We start from the raw sequence: 17,196 nt of genomic DNA on the forward strand, positions 1-17,196 counted from the left end.
TGAGGAACATGAGCCTCATTCACAGCATCTTATCAGTGCCAGCTGCTTCATGGAGATGCTTATTGCTTATACTCTACAGGATGTCAACAGCTTTTTTGGCAGGACAGAATTGAATAGTAGCCAATTTAATTGTTCTCATTAATGGTTGTTCATTTATTAGAATCCAAATCCACATACAATGGGTTATCAAATTTGGGGAGGTATTTTTATAAACACATTATCGACTAAGTACCCCGATTGCCCGATATGTCCTCCATTGGCAGAGTTTTGATGTAATTATAATGACTTTATCTTGTAAAGTTGGCACATTACTTCATCGCATTTTTATAGAAATTATATTTGGGTAACATTATATGTCCAAACTTGGGATGGTGAGCAAACCAAACATGAGCATTTAAAGAGGGCTGTTAAAAAAGCCTAATGTGAGAGGTGTGGTGTCTGTGTGCAAAAATGGAAAATGTTGCCTACAAAAACCTCAGAAATGATATTTTTGACAGAACAAGACCTTGGCGTTGGTATATTGTTCTCGCTCCTGGCCTTTCTCTCTGGACACACTTGCACAATGAAAATCCAGGGACTGGGTGTGCTCATTAAACCTCTGCAGGAAGGCTATTAGTATCAGAGATCATGAGAATGTGCCCAGTGCCTTCTGCTCTGAAATACATGGATGAAGACAGTGACCCAGAAAGACTAAGTCCTGTCGTCTCCTGCTGCTGTCTCTATGTGATTCCAACCAAGCATCAACTCGCTCCACAATGCCCAGAACCCCACTGGAATGAGAATGCAGACCCAAATCATCAGACCATCAGAGCAGTGTCTACAAGAATTTCTCTTTACATGGCTTCTCCTTTGTTTCCCCTCAGACGTCAATGAGTGTGAGATCGGAGCCCATAACTGTGACAAACAAGCTACCTGCACCAACACAGCTGGTGGCTTCAAATGCCACTGTGCTCCAGGATGGATTGGTGATGGCGTCAAATGTACAGGTATGGCCGACACTCAATTACATTGAAATCGGTTTTTTTATATGTAGTGGTTTCCCTCATGATGCATACTAGATGACAACTCAACAACCCTTTTGAACTATTGTGTAGAGAATTCCACAGCTTCCAAGATGCACATCTTCTTTATAATCTTTAGTATATCAAGGTGAGGAAAAACGTGTTTGTAAATAAATGTCTCATTCAACAAACAAACAAAAGGGGGAAAAAGATTGTTTAAGATTTGCTTAAAATTGGTCTGACATAACCAAAACCATCAATGAAGTGATCATATTCATAAGTAGCCAAAGTCTAATTATGAAGTGTGCTACATTTGAATATACATGTACATGTGTATTTGTTGTTCCCCCTACAAATGCGCTATTTACCCCTGTCAGGGTTTGTTAAAAACTACAGTGCCCAGCTGTTTTATGAAATATCAAGCCGACAAAAATCTTTATTTCTGAGCTATTTTCTAAGATGTATGTCGTCAGTGGCAATTAATTAGCAATTAATTTATGAGTGCCACAAAATGGTTGAGAAGTAATAATGTTCTATAGATGCATTTGTTTTTGGTCATTGAATGGGTTTTGTAAACAGTAAGAAAATATCCCAATGCTTATCCTTTCCTCAACAATTTGAGTTGTATCTATGTTGATCATGTGATGGGACGTTGTTGTGTTTCAGACCTGGACGAGTGCTCCAACGGGACACACATGTGCAACAACAACGCTGAATGTCTCAACACCATGGGCTCATATCGCTGTGCATGCAAGGAGGGATTCTCTGGAGATGGATTCTACTGCTCAGGTCACACTCAAAACCACATTTTTTGTTTTTTAAAAGATGTGCATTGTGTGTTTACGGCCTGTGTGTTTGATCACCACTACAGACAGTGATGAGTGTGCAGAGAACGGCAACCTGTGTGAGAGCGGCCACTGTCTGAACCTCCCCGGAGGATATCGCTGTGAATGTGACATGGGCTTCATACCCACTCCTGACCAGAAGTCCTGCGAGGGTAAGACACATCGACACTGCTAGACTATCTGAGTTCCAGACATCGCAATTGGTGCTTACATCCTAAATTATGATTTAATCTGGTCTGGTGTTACTCTGGCGAATGACTGCCTGTTTTTCTGTCTGGGAAACAAACCGATGCCTTCAATGGGACTCATGAGATAGTATTTTGGAAATGGGAAGCACACAATAAACCCAAGACTTAAATGGCTTTAGTTGTGAGAACATTTCTAAAAGACTGACAATAACAATGGATTTACAATATTTGCCTTCTTCCTTTTTCAAATGTGGCTTTCTTCAGTGCCTACATTAGCAAAAAAATTAAAGAAAATTCAGATCGAACATAGTAAAAAAGTTTAAATTATAGTGTCCGCCCAAAATAAAAACATTACTTATAGTGAAAACCACCCTTGAATGATGGGTTAGTAGACTAAAAGCTTTAGGAATCCAAAGTACAACATATAATAAGTACCCTGTATCAAGATTGATGCAAAACAAGTGACATTTGACATTTTTAGAGAGATTTAGCACAAAAAAACCCACCTCTGGGGTCATTTGGGCTGATCTGGGCGTATTTGCCGTTTCTCTGGAACCCATTGGTCGATTTTGATGATTGACATCTCTTTTGAACCGTTAGAGCCAATAGAATCGAAGGAGAAGTTCCACATACACACACGTTACCATTGAGAAGTGGGGGCTATGCGCAGGCAGTTTGCCCAAAGTGAAACCTATTTTACGCTCTGAAATCTGAAAACTGAAAGCTAGCTTTATTGCTGATGGATTATCAGAAAACATTTCAAAGTGACACAGACACATTGGATTAACCTATGGATTAACCTTCAGCAGCGTTTTTATCGTGGAGTAATGATACTGATACCTATAGAATCTGTGTAATTTCACGTTGCTAATCGATGGGTTGGATATGCAGTTACGATAATAAGTAATTGAGTAATAAGGGTGTTTATACCGTGAGTTATGTGCTAACGGCGTTAGCATTTTTTCGCTCAGGGCTAATTCAGAGGCTCAGCGTTAGTCTTGTGTTTTTTTTGCAAAAAATTGTTCATATCATCAGTTAGCTGAGTTTCTTCCCGTTACATGGATATGAAACATTCATAGTTTATTAAATCTTAAGAAGCCCTCAGACCAGTAGCGTAGGCAGAAATGTACTTTAGGGTGGGCCTGTAAAAAATAGGGTGGGCCAGATTTTTCTTCTGCGCATCAGAAGCTAACAACAATCCCCGCCGGTACCGGTGGCAGATTACTTTTAGAATACTTTTGGAATACTTTCTTTTTCCATAACAGATGGGTATGTTTTGGTGAACAGGAGACACATATTTTACTGTTTTAATGGCTTATCAAGAGCACAAACACAACATCTTGGTGTCATTCTGGACAGCTCTCTCATCTGCACCACACATAAAAAACATCACCCGGACTGCATTATTTGTACTGTCTTAAAACCTTTCCTTAGAATATATTATGAATTGTAAGGTGTCCTAAATAGAATGAATTATCATTATTATTTATTATTATTATTATCTGAAACGATGTAATAACTTTTACAACTTTTTCCAGTCACTTGCCCCATGCATTCAGCAGCAGCAGGTCATTCACTTTGATTTTATCCCGTTATAAATGTCATAATTTCGACAATAAAGAAATGCTACATCAACGTTATCTTGCACATAAAAAAGATCTCTCTCTCATCTGCGTGCGGGGGCGGGGCCTCACAGACACGCTGCATCTCTCTCTCGCTCACAGACATGCTGCAGCGCCGTGCAGTGTGCACACAGTTCTGCTGGTAATGAATATTACATTTTGTGAGGAAACTTTTCCACCAATAATTCCAATAAGTATTCCAAAATGTATTCACTTCAGGTTTACGAAAGTAACTGTAATCAGATTACTCGTTTTTCAAATGAATTTTTCTTCTGACAGCCCAGCAGCAGGAGAGGTGGGGAGAGGGAGACGTGGGGAGAGGGAGGCGGGGCTATTTAATCGTTATCAGAAAAATGATCGTATAGATCGCTGCTAGATGAGGGCAGTGGGGGCTCTTCTTGGAGTCTGGCTTTTTAAAAAAAAAACAAAGTTCATTAGTGAACTTTGAGCCATCATTTATTTTGCAGGCACCGGAACCAACAATCAGTTTTTACCGTAAATGAATTCGGTTCAGAGGACAAAGCACATACAACATTAATTAAACTCGATATTTGTTCACTTGAATTTCACTTTGAATTCTTGGATATTCTCAATGGGTGAATACATTTTTTTAGAATAATAATAAAATAATTTAAAAAATAAATAAATAAAATGACACCGAAGCTTTCTCAGGGTGGGCCAATGAGTAAACTGGAATCTGAAAATCTGAAAATGAGCTGATCCGATTTTTGACACTTTATGATGTCATAACGATGTTTTGGCTTGTGTAACCATTGGCCAATAACCAACCAAGGTAACACCACAGGCATTTCTCTTGGTTCATGACCTTGATAATTTGCTTACATTAGATCCAGGTTTGCCTATTTAGGTACATCTTTTCAGGGATATTATAACTGAATAGAATAAAATATCGAGGTGATTACATGTTCACCAAAATAGCTGAGGAGGGATCTTTTCCAAAATCCTGAGCTGAGCTTCTGTAGAGTCTTTCATGCCAAGTAGCGAGTGTGAGTCATGCTTCCACTGATAAGACATTGCTGGATTCAATTGAACGAGCAGACTAACCTCCTTGTGCTGATGTGTCAAACATCCTGAAATAACCTGTCCTGTCCTCCCTGCCTCAACTCAGGCAGGTCCGGACAGTAATGACTTATGCAGAGTCTAATGATGTGGAAGAGCAGCATTTCATAACCTTGGCTGCTGCTCTGATAGTGTATGTGTGCGTCTGTCTGGATATGTCTGGGCATTTTTCTTGCCCCAGATTTGTCATTCTTTAGCAGAGGTGAGCGGCCTTCACTTCCTATTGCTGGCTGCCAATTTTCCACCATGATCCCATGATCCTCTAATCCCTCACAGCTGGGCCTCTCTCTCTCTCTCTCTCTCTCTCTCTCTCTCTCTCTCTCTCTCTCTCTCTCTCTCTCTCTCTCTCTCTCTCTCTCTCTCTCTCTCTTTATCACTTTTTCTTTCTCTGTTTTTTTTTACAGACATAGATGAATGTACCTTTGCTGACATCTGTGTCAATGGACGCTGCCAGAATATTCCAGGACTGTTCAGATGTGATTGTAGTCTTGGTTATGAACTGGACAGGAGTGGAGGCAACTGCACAGGTAAGACACCACTCCCACCACCTGCACAATGAAGCTCAGTTTATGCCCCAACAAGCTATGGAGATTTGAATGGTTGTAAAAGAAGTGGAGCAACACAAGTGAACAGCTCTCATCTCCCATGGTATACAGACTCCTGCTCCTCTTCGTGTTACTGACAGCGATTGAAGACTCTCAGATATAATTGTTGAAACTGTTTCTTTGTCTTTCTATCTCAGACATCAATGAATGTGCAGACCCGACCATCTGCATTAATGGAGTCTGTGTCAACATCCCTGGAAGTTACCACTGTAACTGTCCTGCAGACTTTGAGCTCAACCCCACCCGGGTGGGCTGTGTAGGTGAGACTCAACAAGTTCTCTCTACACACATTGTTGGTGTTGGATTTCAACGTATCATTCAACTAATTCTAAAGTAGGGCAATACACAATGTCTATTCCTGAACACCTGTGTGTGTGTGTGTGTGTGTGTGTGTGTGTGTGTGTGTGTGTGTGTGTGTGTGTGTGTGTGTGTGTGTGTGTGTGTGTGTGTCTGTGTGTGTGTGTCTGTGTGTGTCTGTGTGTGTCTGTGTGTGTCTGTATGTGTGTGTGTGTCACAGACACTCGTTCTGGAAGCTGCTACCTGGATGTGCGTTCCCGTGGAGATGCTTCAGAGAGCTTGGACTGCTCCAATGAGATTGGAGTTGGTGTTTCCAAAGCGTCCTGCTGCTGCTCTCTGGGTCAGGGCTGGGGGAACCCGTGTGAATCCTGCCCCGCTCTGAACTCAAGTGAGTCAACCCATCATTATTTAGACTGTGCCTGCTTTATGTATGTTCATTTTTATGTTTCAGTTCAAGCCAAGATATACAGAGGTGCCACTGCAAAGATATATAGATACTGATCCCTCCCTGACTGTGGGAACATGATTATCTTATTTGACACTTTACAAATGAGCCTAAACACCCTAATATAATGTTTATTGTAATTTCAGACTACATTGATAACTTAAAAAAAAGGTCTCTCTTACGGCATGTATTCGTTAATGACTCTCAAAACTACAGTATCTTTGGACTATCTCTTTTATTGTTTGATAACTTGTGCAATATAGACGTGATTATATTTCAACCAATCCAACTCAACCACGGAACTCTTAATACACTGACTTATATTTAAACAAATGTAATGGTTCTATTGAATGACCAAATTGTTGTTGTTCGATTGTGTTTTTCTTTCCCTTGAGACCAACATGTTTTACTCTATGTTGCTAATTTGTCTTTAAATGTTTATTCTCTCAACTTTGTCCTCCATCACTTGATATGTAGAGATGAGAGTAGACCTTTGACTACAAAGTGAGGAGGGATGTAAACGCTAAATGGATTTTAAATGTCAGTATCGGGAAAAGTCATTTCAGGGTTTACTGGATTTAACAATCCTGTCAAACCCTTCTACAAGTTGTTTTTTACCATGGTTCGAGTTAGCTGCGGACATTTGGCTACATGCTGCCTGCTCCTAACATGCAAAGAGTGTGTGTTTACTGTAATTGTTGTTACTGGTAAAGATGAGACAGCTTTGTACAACTTACTAGAAATGACCAACAGATGTTTTAAAACATTACAAGGAATGACTCATCCCTTGCAGCTTGAGGAAATGTTGCTTCTATGACAAGAACACAACTTTCTCTTTGTGCTTTGTAATTCTAAGAAGCTGCAGTCATGTCAGGTCCACTGTGATCTGAGATCGCTGATTAGAAAAAGCACAACAGAGAGAGACTTAACTCAACATCTCACCATCAGCAAAACGTTACTGTCAAATCCTGAAATGAAACCACCTTGACTGTGGGTTGTCTGTTGTGCCATTGTTGCTTGTTAATGTGTTGTGTTGCTGTGTTACAGCTGAGTACAAGACGCTGTGTCCTGGAGGAGAAGGCTTCAGACCAAACCCCATCACTGTCATCCTGGAAGGTCAGACAGCACACATGCTATCATGGCTGCAGTTGATTAGTCAAAGGAATGACTTCCCATGTCTTTTCTTCATCACTTTTCCTTGGAAACGTAATGAGGTCCAGGATTTGTGTTAAATTAGAAAGAAGGAAAACAACAGTGAAAAGATAATCTGACTCCACATGCCAATTTACCCAAACCCTCTAAACTTGGATGTTTAAGCAACTTGATTTCACAAATAGAAAATGAGCACACTGAAAACGTAATGCTCCACAATTCAAGTAGCAGAAACAGAATCAAACCTCCCAAGAAGGACGTTTTCTAGTCAACTTAAATGCTACTGTTGTGAGGAGTTGTGCATTTTCTCCTGTCCTTTATGGTGCAGTGAACCCTATGCTAAAGGAGATCAGAAAGGAGGCATTGTGCACACCTACAGACACTCACACTGATAACACACATCCTCCCACCCACAATGCCCACTGACTTTTACCTTTTTCTGTTCTGGCAGACATCAATGAGTGCCAGGAGCTGCCAGGCTTGTGCCAGGGAGGAAAGTGCATCAACACCTTTGGCAGCTTCCATTGCGAGTGTCAGAGAGGATACAGTCTCAACGCTGACACCAGAGTCTGTGAAGGTAGGACACACTAATGTGTTTTTCACTGCAACCCCACCAACACATGAACACACAGGTGACCCATTCCTCTCTAGCTCTTGCCTTGGGAGGTTTCAGTTGGAAGGAAATTGAGTTCAGCCGTCAAGGCCTTCGTTCAGCGAGGACACATGGAGAGGGAGGAAAAAGCACTGAGAGCAGAAAGACAAGGAAGCGTTGGACCCTCTTGTCCTGCATACGACACAGCAGCTCATTTTGGCTCAGTATGTCTCTGCTCTAGTTCCCCGTCTGCTACTAAAGCTCAGTGTGGATGATGAGGCAGCTGAACGCCTAACTATGTCCAGAGGAGCGAGGCTCTGATGTGGTCAGCCTTCTCCTCAGGGGAGAACACTGAGTCCCCCGAAGACAGGCCAGAGATGACAGAGGGAGGGAGAGATGAAGCAATAGAAGATAGGGGGAGAAAAGAGATGAATGAGAAGGGTGTTTAGAAAAGGGAAACAGGAACAAAGAGAGGAGAGGAGGGGGCTAAGGGTTAGACAATGACATGTGGCTGGCGGCATTTTAATTAGTGTGTGTTTGTTGGCCATGAGAACAAAAGCGGGCGTCTGCGCTATAAAGTCCCAGACTGCACATCCACCATGTCCTCAGCTGCTAGCTGGCCAGGGAGGAACAAGAAATGTGTTTTCTGTCTGGCAGAAATGTTATTGGAGAATACATTTAGGATAGAGAAAGTATATTTAGTATTTTGTTTTTAGCTGTAGTGGCTGCGATGTTGGATGTACAGTATTTTCACAAAAGATGATGATTATTGGGTTTTTGTACAAACAATAAAAACACAAAAAATATGATCAGAATATTTTTGGAGATAAGTAGATCATCCATGTATTAAATCAGTATCTTGGAATACTCCTTCTTGCACCTTTCCACCTTCATTTAGATTACATGTCATCTATCAAGTGTATTTATTTTATTTATTCATTTAACATGATTGTATATATGCCACATTTAGGCAGGAGGCTTGTTTACATCTGTCGGCCTGAGCCAGGTGTGACGTTGGCATCCTAAAATCAAGGAACAAGTTCAAAACAATAAATATGACGTAAGGTAAATCCATTACGTTATAAGGGAAACACAGACACACGTTAAGAAGAACATAGACATGGGCAGCAGTAAAAGCAGAGTAAGTGACGGTTAAACAAATCAACAATTACAAAGGAGTTAAGTCATACGTTTTTAATAAGTAACATAGGCACCTCAACTAAACACATTTTCATCAGACTATGTTTTCCTCAAAACAATTAACTCATTTCTGCTTCTTTCTCTTTTTCTCTGTGTGCAGATGTTGATGAGTGTGAACAACCAGGCATCTGCGGCCCAGGCCTGTGCTACAACACCATCGGGAACTACACCTGTATCTGCCCTGTGGACTACATGCAGGTCAATGGAGGGAACAACTGCATGGGTAGGTCTGCACATGCACTATCATGACGTTATCAATCAGCAAAATGGTGGGGACATGCAATCATGCAGTGACTTTTTCTTTCTTATTGACACACAGACATGAGGAAGAGCTACTGCTACAGGAACTTTTACTCTTACAACGAAACTTGTGATGGAGAGCTGACCTATAACATGACTAAAAAGATGTGCTGCTGCTCCTACAACATTGGCCGCGCATGGAATAAACCCTGTGAACAGTGTCCCGTGCCCAGTACCGGTGAGGTCTCAAACACGTATGTGCAGAAAGTTTAAGCAGGGTTCCCGTGTGAAAACTTAAAATGTATTTCATTTGTTGTTCTAAAAATAAGGCCTTAATTACTTGACTCCAATCCAATTAAATTCAGTCGCCAAGAAGCTAAACTTGGCTTTAGGCTATGACACGTTTTCAAGAAGAAAGCCCATACTTAAGTCGAAATGTTGACGATGTTTAATAAACAAAATAAAAACAACAATAACTTAGGACCAAACGGTCAACAGAAAAGGTATCAGCGCACCCTCACCAACCCCGGCCTGCAACAGGTGACCTAAACAACACACAAACCACACCCATGTGACAATTGCCGGAAGTGCTCAACAAATACAAATACAAGTTATGTAAAGAAATAATAATAATACCAATAATAAAGGAAGTTTTGGCTCCTAAATGACTATTAAATGTATCTTATAAATGCCACAAAAAATAAATCGTATCTATTTTTTTTAATAATTTACCGAATGCCTCTCCACCTTAATGTTACAAAGGTCTGGAAAGTGAAACACATTATTTTTGCTTTCAGTAGATCATCTTACTTTTTCATTGGATCAAAAACTCTTGAATTTTATTCTGAATAGTATACAAATACTTTAGAAAATGTGGCTGTAGGAGCCCTGATAAGATACTTAAAGTGAGCGTTAATAACCTAATGTCTTATGTCCAATCAGACGCGTTTGCGATCCTGTGCGGCAGTGAGAGACCAGGATATTACATCGACATCACCACTGGACGGGTCATTGGTAAGATCTGCCCATCAAAGGCATTGTGATGAAAAGGAAGGTTTGTTTTGTTCTCATCTCGTCCCTTGTTACTCCCTCATTTGCTAGATATTGATGAGTGCAGGGAGATCCCAGGAGTGTGTGAGAACGGCGTGTGCATCAACATGATCGGCAGCTTCAGGTGTGAGTGCCCCATCGGCTTCATCTACAACGACAAGCTGTTGATTTGTGAAGGTAAGGCCTTCTTTACATTTAGGTTAGACTGAAAGTGATGAGAAATGTAAAATCTAGTGAATTCATTTCAGGTTTTTAATAAAAGACAGTGTCTTTATAATTACAGTGATGACAAAGTTCTCAGATCCTTAACCTTAGAAAAACTACTAATACCACAGTGGAACTTTGCATTGTTTAGTAAAATATGAAAGTATTATCAGCATAATCTACATACAGTATAGTAAGTAAGTACTTATATAAAGCCGTATGCAGTGAACTGTATCTTGTCATTGTTTTTTTTATATATGCTGCATTAATGTGTAGATTGCTTTTTAATGTGGTTGATGACTAAGGTTGTGCTCATTTTACCTTCTTTTTATGCTTTTATGTAGTTAAATCTACAGCAAAGCAAAATCTAAGATCATTAAATATGTGTGGCGTTGCTGTCCTGTGAAAACCATATATTTAAAAAAAAAACACTCTTCACCAGGAAAACAGCCCTGCTTTTAGCTTTGTGCTGATGCATTTCCCAGCAGATCCAAGAGGCATTTAAAATTGTTTACCTAGCTTATAAAGTGAAGAATAAAGGATTTTCTCAGCACATAAAGAAACACTTCATCCTCCTGTTCATCACTAACATTCAAAATCATCTGGAGATACATGGTTTTCACTTGACAGCAAGGGGATAAAACAATTTAATCTGATTGGTATCTAGTCAGCTAGCTGTCAGATACATGTGGTGGAATTAAAAAGTAAGATTTAAAATTCTGAGCTGCAGTTCAGTAGAAAAGTTACATGAAGTTGAAATACTCCAGTATAATACAAATTCTTGAATTTTTGAGCATCTTGAGTAAATGTATGCATATAGTAACATGAATCTATACCCGTTTTTGAACCCTGCTCTCTCCTGCTGTTGTGGTTAGATATCGATGAGTGTCAGAACGGGCCGGTGTGCCAGCAGAACGCGGCCTGCCTGAACCTCCCCGGAAGTTTCCGCTGCGAGTGTAAACCCGGATATCGCTTCACCCCCACTGGGCAATGTCAAGGTAAGACTGGTGGTGATCAACCAAATAAAGGTGAAAGATGTCATCAGATTATACAGTAAATTACTGGTGAAATGCATTGTTGTCACTGTTCATGCAACCCACAGCCAAACTCCTGAAGGCCTCAGATTAAACAGAATAGGTGGAAACATGGAGCAGGATTAGAGAAAAGATTAGAGAAGGCAGCCAAAACACTTCTGTCTTCCATGAGGATGAGACTGACTTCTCTGGATCCTCCTGTGGCCTTACACTCTCTTTTGCCTTCTCAAGCAAAGTCAGTCACACGAAAGTCTTTAAACTGTACATTATTGCCAGCCAAAGATAAAGCACCAGAGGCAGTGACAGTCGGGCTGAGGAGGAACTCTTCATGGTGGGCTTGTTATTAGGGAAGTGAGAATGTGAAGCATGTGTTGAGCTGCTGAACATGTGCTGCTGTATATCTGAAACATGTCACTGTCAGACTGGAAAGTATCCTCCCCGATAAGCAAATGTTAAATCCACATCCTGTTTTTCTTCCTGAAGTCCTAACAACAAACCCGGTCGAACCCCAGTGAGGGCTAACTGAAGCTGTGGCTGGAAACAATGATGACCACAATCTATTAAAGGCAGTGATTTATAATACAGTCGTTTGAAAAAAAGGAAATGACACAATTAACAAATAAATAATCAAGCATGCTGCAAGGCATACTTTGAAATGGTATTGGTATTAAAAACGAGTTAATGACTGTTTAAAACCATTATTAAACCATTAAACCATAATTATGATGTTGCTCTTGGATAATGCAACAGAGTTAAGTTTCATGACCTACAGTATATTTATCTAAAAACCTTATCTCTGTAATGTTATCATAACAAATTACTCACAGGATTTAAGTCATGTATATAGTATGATGTTAGGGTTTGTTTGGATCTCCTCAAATGTTATCTGTCTGTAGCCAGACTCTTAAATTAAAAAACTTTCAGTGAATTATTCCATGTTATGTAAACTGCCTTTTAAGTTATAACACTGTGAACAGTGAAAAGCTAGAAAACATCCAACGTTCTTTTTTTAACAATATCTATTTGCCTCTGCAGATTTCTCCTGATTTTACTAAACGGTAGCACAAGATAATGCCTTAATTCCATATTTGAACATAACATTTCAGAAAACTGTCAATACAGAAAACCGTATTATATATATATATATATATATCAACCTAGACAAATTCACCTGTTGTGTCTCCCCTTTAGTCATTTGACTTATAAATGTTGCTACTTTATAAGGACTCTAAAGATTAACACTTGGCTGTGATGGTTGTGGTTTGGCTTTGAATTTCACACTGTGTGATACTTGTTTTTCTTCTTTTTTCAGACCGTAATGAATGCAATGAGAACCCTGGTATATGCAATCCTGGTAGTTGCATTGACATGCTGGGGAGTTACCGCTGCCACTGCCCCAACGGCTTCAAAACAACACAGGACCAGTCCATGTGTGTTGGTAAGCTATGATCTCCCTTGTGTTGGACATGTAATGTGAGTGCTGTTCCAGGTAAAACTGTGACGACGCCCTCTGGTTTCAGATGTGGATGAATGTGAGAGGCAGCCCTGTGGCAACGGGACCTGCAAGAACACGGTGGGCTCCTACAACTGCCTGTGCTACCCCGGCTTCCAGAACTCACACAACGGGGACTGCATAGGTACGTGCGGCACATTTGGAAGTGAGTTAGGAAAAGAGAATAAAGCAAATGACTAATTGTTATGTTTGTGTGTTGATCAGATGTGGATGAGTGTTCCACGCAGAGGAGCATGTGTAGAAACGGGCAGTGTCTGAACTCCTTGGGCTCGTTCCTCTGTGTGTGCAACGACGGCTATGAGCTCACTCAAGACGGCAGACTCTGTACAGGTAAGGAGCCTCCATTTTTCATTCTTAATCTAAATGAAATAAGTATACTTTAACCCTTGTGTATTCCTTTTTCTCTCAGATATCAATGAATGTGCAGTGAATCCAGGCACATGCGGTGCTGGAACTTGTGTGAATCTGGATGGCTCTTACAGGTGTATCTGCCCATTGGGCTACTATCTCCATGAGGAGACCTGTGAAGGTACAGCAGCCTGAAGTCCTTTCTGCATCACGATCAACAAATATAAGCTTGGACATAAAAAATCTAACATACATTTTTCATGTAATAAAATATCTACATTTGTGGTTGAATCTCACCTCAGGCTATTCAATAACACCAGTTTACATGCACAAACTCTGCTGAGGTGAACACGAATATAATACACTTCTTCTTCTCTTCATTTGCCTCGCTGCTAGAAAACCCCCATCTTCTCCTTTCACACATGGGAGTGGGCTCAAGCCAGAATACTTTGATTGTTTATACAGTGGGGCTGATGAAGAGATATTCAACACATTCCTGCTTTGTGCCCTGTTCCTGGAAGCAGGGAGGAGCAGCACTAAATTGTCAGCATCAGTAACAGCAGCAGCTAGTTATTGAGATGAGCGAACATGTAACATAAAAGCTCTAATACGACTTTGTCCAACCATCCATTAGTGAGATTACATTCTGTTTCATCACATTTGGTTAGAATATGACCCTCTCGTATAACTTTATGCTCGCAGTATGATAGTAAAGTTAACCTACAACATACCGTATTTAATAAAGCGCTGCAGGGTGAGGCTCTTAAATACATTTTTAATGTTCATGAGGTGTTTGATTGCGTCCTTCTTTCTGTACCAGATATTGATGAGTGCTCCCTGTCGCCCGAGATCTGTATATTTGGAACCTGCGCCAACAATGAAGGAAGCTTCACCTGCTTGTGTCCCGACGGCTTCCAGGTCTCTACCTCCGGACGCAGATGTTTAGGTAATTTTGAGTGTGTGTGTGCGAGAAAGAGGGGGAAAAGAGGCTATGAAACTATCTTATGCATCAAGTTCAAAGTGTAAATACTAGTGTATCTGTTTAGTCTGTCTCTAAGTGCTAGTGGAGACATAGCAGCAGTCAGAGGTTTTTAGACTGCTCCTGCTTTTTCATGATAGCACACTGTGTTCCAGCTGGTTCTGCTGCTGCTGCCTCAACCCGGCCAAGGGTGGCTCTGAACAGATCACTTTTCCATTTCCTCACGTGTGTGTGTGTGTGTGTTTATGTACATATGTGTGTCTTTAGTTTGGGTGGGGGCGTGCTGCATCCTCTGTTAGGGAGTTCCCCCTCCAAACACTGAAGTGATGACATCATCAGTTACAGTTTGAATTTCACTTTTCTCTCCAGTGTCAGACGTGCTGGACTGAGGGTGGGGGATAAACAGGAGGGGCTGGGTGGAGAGTGAGCTACATGGGCAGTAACAGAGACAAACCCTGTCCCACTGAGAAAACCGTTGCTATTTTATTAAAACTGATGATTGACATGAACAAAATGAACAAAAATCCCGATGACAACAACAAATTATTTTATATTAAAAAACATGATGGGAGACAGATACACTTGGAATTAAATTGATGGTCAATTATTGCTTGGTCATAAGTCATAAGAACAATGAGAATCTTTCACCTCACTCGTTGCAGTTAAACTAAACCTGTGACTATTAATTACTTTAACATTGGATCTCACATTAACTTGCATATTTTTATTTTACTACATATTGTAGTAGAGCCTTTAACAAGAACATTAGTGCTAACAACTGATGCACTGTAAATGTTGTGCAAAAAACTCGAAGCTCCATTTTAGTGACAGATTAAAAGCCCAAATACATTTAGTCAATATTATTGCTTTCTTTGCCTTTATTGATACCATATAGTGAAAGAATACAGGGCGAGACAGAGTAACATTAGTCACTGGCTGGAGTCATGCTTGAGATATTGCGATGACAGTATACAGTCAATCAATCAATCAATCAATCAATCAATCAATCAATCAATCAATCAATCAATGTTTATTGATATAGCCCAATATCACAAATGTTACATTTGTCTCAGTGGACTTCACAGTGTGTACAGAATATCAGTATGACAATACGACACCCTCTGTCCTTAGACCCTCACATCGTACAAGGAAACACTTCCAGAGAAAACCCACAGTTTAAAGGGAAAAATGGGAGAAACCTCAGGGAGAGCAACAGAGGAGGGATCCCTCTCCCAGGACGGACAGACGTGCAATAGATGCCGTGTGTAAATCGAAAAGATAATACATTTACAACATAGGTAGTCCAAATGTATGGAAATGCATGTGCCTATAATAAGAAGATGAATCCACGAGGATGTGAAGTATACAGTATGTGTCTAACCACTAGGCCTCCAGTCCCTAATCAATGATATGCTTTAAATTATAATGCTGTAGTGGTTGTGCAAATTTCCAAAATCATGACCTTCCAAATATCTGTCACCACCCCCACCACCATTAGATTTGTGTCACCAATGTCAAACCTTGTTAAGTGTGATTTATTTCAGAGCTTAATTTTCAAATTATTTATTTGTAATTTTGTATGAAAGATTGTTTAAATGTATTGCATAGCACTGACAATTTAGGGGAATCTATCGAGTGATCCCAATTTTTTGACATCTGTATCATTCAGTGAACAAACTACAAAGTCAGAATGACATATCCATACATCCAGATACACATGTGCGTGCACTCACACACACTTGCTCAGCAGCCGTGCACAGAGCACCATACATCTCTTCCACGGAAAGGCTGACAAATCAGTTTCATGGAGGAAAGTAACATGACACTCTTCGACATTCTCCTCATAGCACCAGGTGCTCATGTATGTGATCTTTGCCTCTTAGCCAGGTGTGTGTGCATGTGTGTGTGTGTGATCTATGGTGGTCAGAAAGCTTATTTGTGTTGAGTTCAGTGAAGGCCAGTGCTAGCAGGAGAGCGCAACCATATGCTTCTCATTATGAGTAAGTGCCTCCTCGTTCAGGAGGAATCCGCTACAGTGCTCTACAGCGTCTCCAGCGCTTTCGAGCGGTCTCATGTGAATGGACACGTTTCTGGTGCCTATTGCGTGTGGGCGGAAGACTTTTTTTATATCGAATTTGGTTCGTTTGCGTTACCGTTCTCGTGTGGCTCCAGTCTAACAAACACAGATCATTCAGGATTATAGCCAACCTCTGTCCAACACTGTCGATACTTCACCCAAAAAATTAGAAAATGTGGTTCAACAGTAAAATACTTTGTTATTGTCTTGTCTTGTAAAAATGACATGTATTGTAAAATTATGTATGGTGTATTCATTTGTAAATATTTGAAGATGTTTTATTGAGTGTTTGTTATTATAACCTAATTATTTGGTAACCTCTAAGAGACCTTCAAGATGTTTGTAAATGATTTGCTTTATACATATCTATAAAAAGTACATAAATGACCAGAAACCAGCTATTAACCATTGAAAAAGTATTGATTATCCTAATTATGTTGAAGTTTAATATCCATCCCGATAATGTTTATGGACGTTTATAAACCAACTATTGTAAGTGTTACTAATATCTGGTGCATATCGAATGTTTTTTTTAAGCTGTTTTATAAATAATTTGGTAATCATTACCTTGTACTTAATGTGGGATATAAAATGTTAAAATGTGTCAAACAACATACAGTTAAAATATTATTAATGATATCTTTTCTAATAATAAGTAACCATAATAACCCATACACTTTAAATGTAGCTCTTATTTATCACAGTTATTTAAAAGTTTGACTGG

The 17,196-nt window shown here is 40.1% G+C and overlaps 1 protein-coding gene across 2 annotated transcripts in view; it reads left to right on the forward strand.

Moving 5' to 3' along the window:
* Positions 1–17,196, forward strand: part of fbn1 (fibrillin 1) — a 60,562-nt gene that overhangs the window by 31,600 nt on the left and 11,766 nt on the right. For both annotated transcript variants that reach the window (XM_034220984.1, XM_034220985.1), the window contains 18 exons: positions 864–986; positions 1,668–1,790; positions 1,873–1,998; positions 5,141–5,263; positions 5,479–5,601; positions 5,859–6,026; positions 7,131–7,199; positions 7,687–7,812; positions 9,128–9,250; positions 9,347–9,505; positions 10,210–10,281; positions 10,369–10,494; positions 11,397–11,519; positions 12,868–12,993; positions 13,076–13,192; positions 13,273–13,398; positions 13,478–13,597; positions 14,237–14,362. In XM_034220984.1, the coding sequence (XP_034076875.1) occupies positions 864–986; positions 1,668–1,790; positions 1,873–1,998; positions 5,141–5,263; positions 5,479–5,601; positions 5,859–6,026; positions 7,131–7,199; positions 7,687–7,812; positions 9,128–9,250; positions 9,347–9,505; positions 10,210–10,281; positions 10,369–10,494; positions 11,397–11,519; positions 12,868–12,993; positions 13,076–13,192; positions 13,273–13,398; positions 13,478–13,597; positions 14,237–14,362 (2,199 nt within the window). The remainder of the gene's footprint in view (positions 1–863; positions 987–1,667; positions 1,791–1,872; positions 1,999–5,140; positions 5,264–5,478; positions 5,602–5,858; positions 6,027–7,130; positions 7,200–7,686; positions 7,813–9,127; positions 9,251–9,346; positions 9,506–10,209; positions 10,282–10,368; positions 10,495–11,396; positions 11,520–12,867; positions 12,994–13,075; positions 13,193–13,272; positions 13,399–13,477; positions 13,598–14,236; positions 14,363–17,196) is intronic.

This window comes from Gymnodraco acuticeps, unplaced genomic scaffold, assembly GCF_902827175.1.
Source record: "Gymnodraco acuticeps unplaced genomic scaffold, fGymAcu1.1, whole genome shotgun sequence".
NCBI classification, from domain to species: Eukaryota; Metazoa; Chordata; class Actinopteri; order Perciformes; family Bathydraconidae; genus Gymnodraco; species Gymnodraco acuticeps.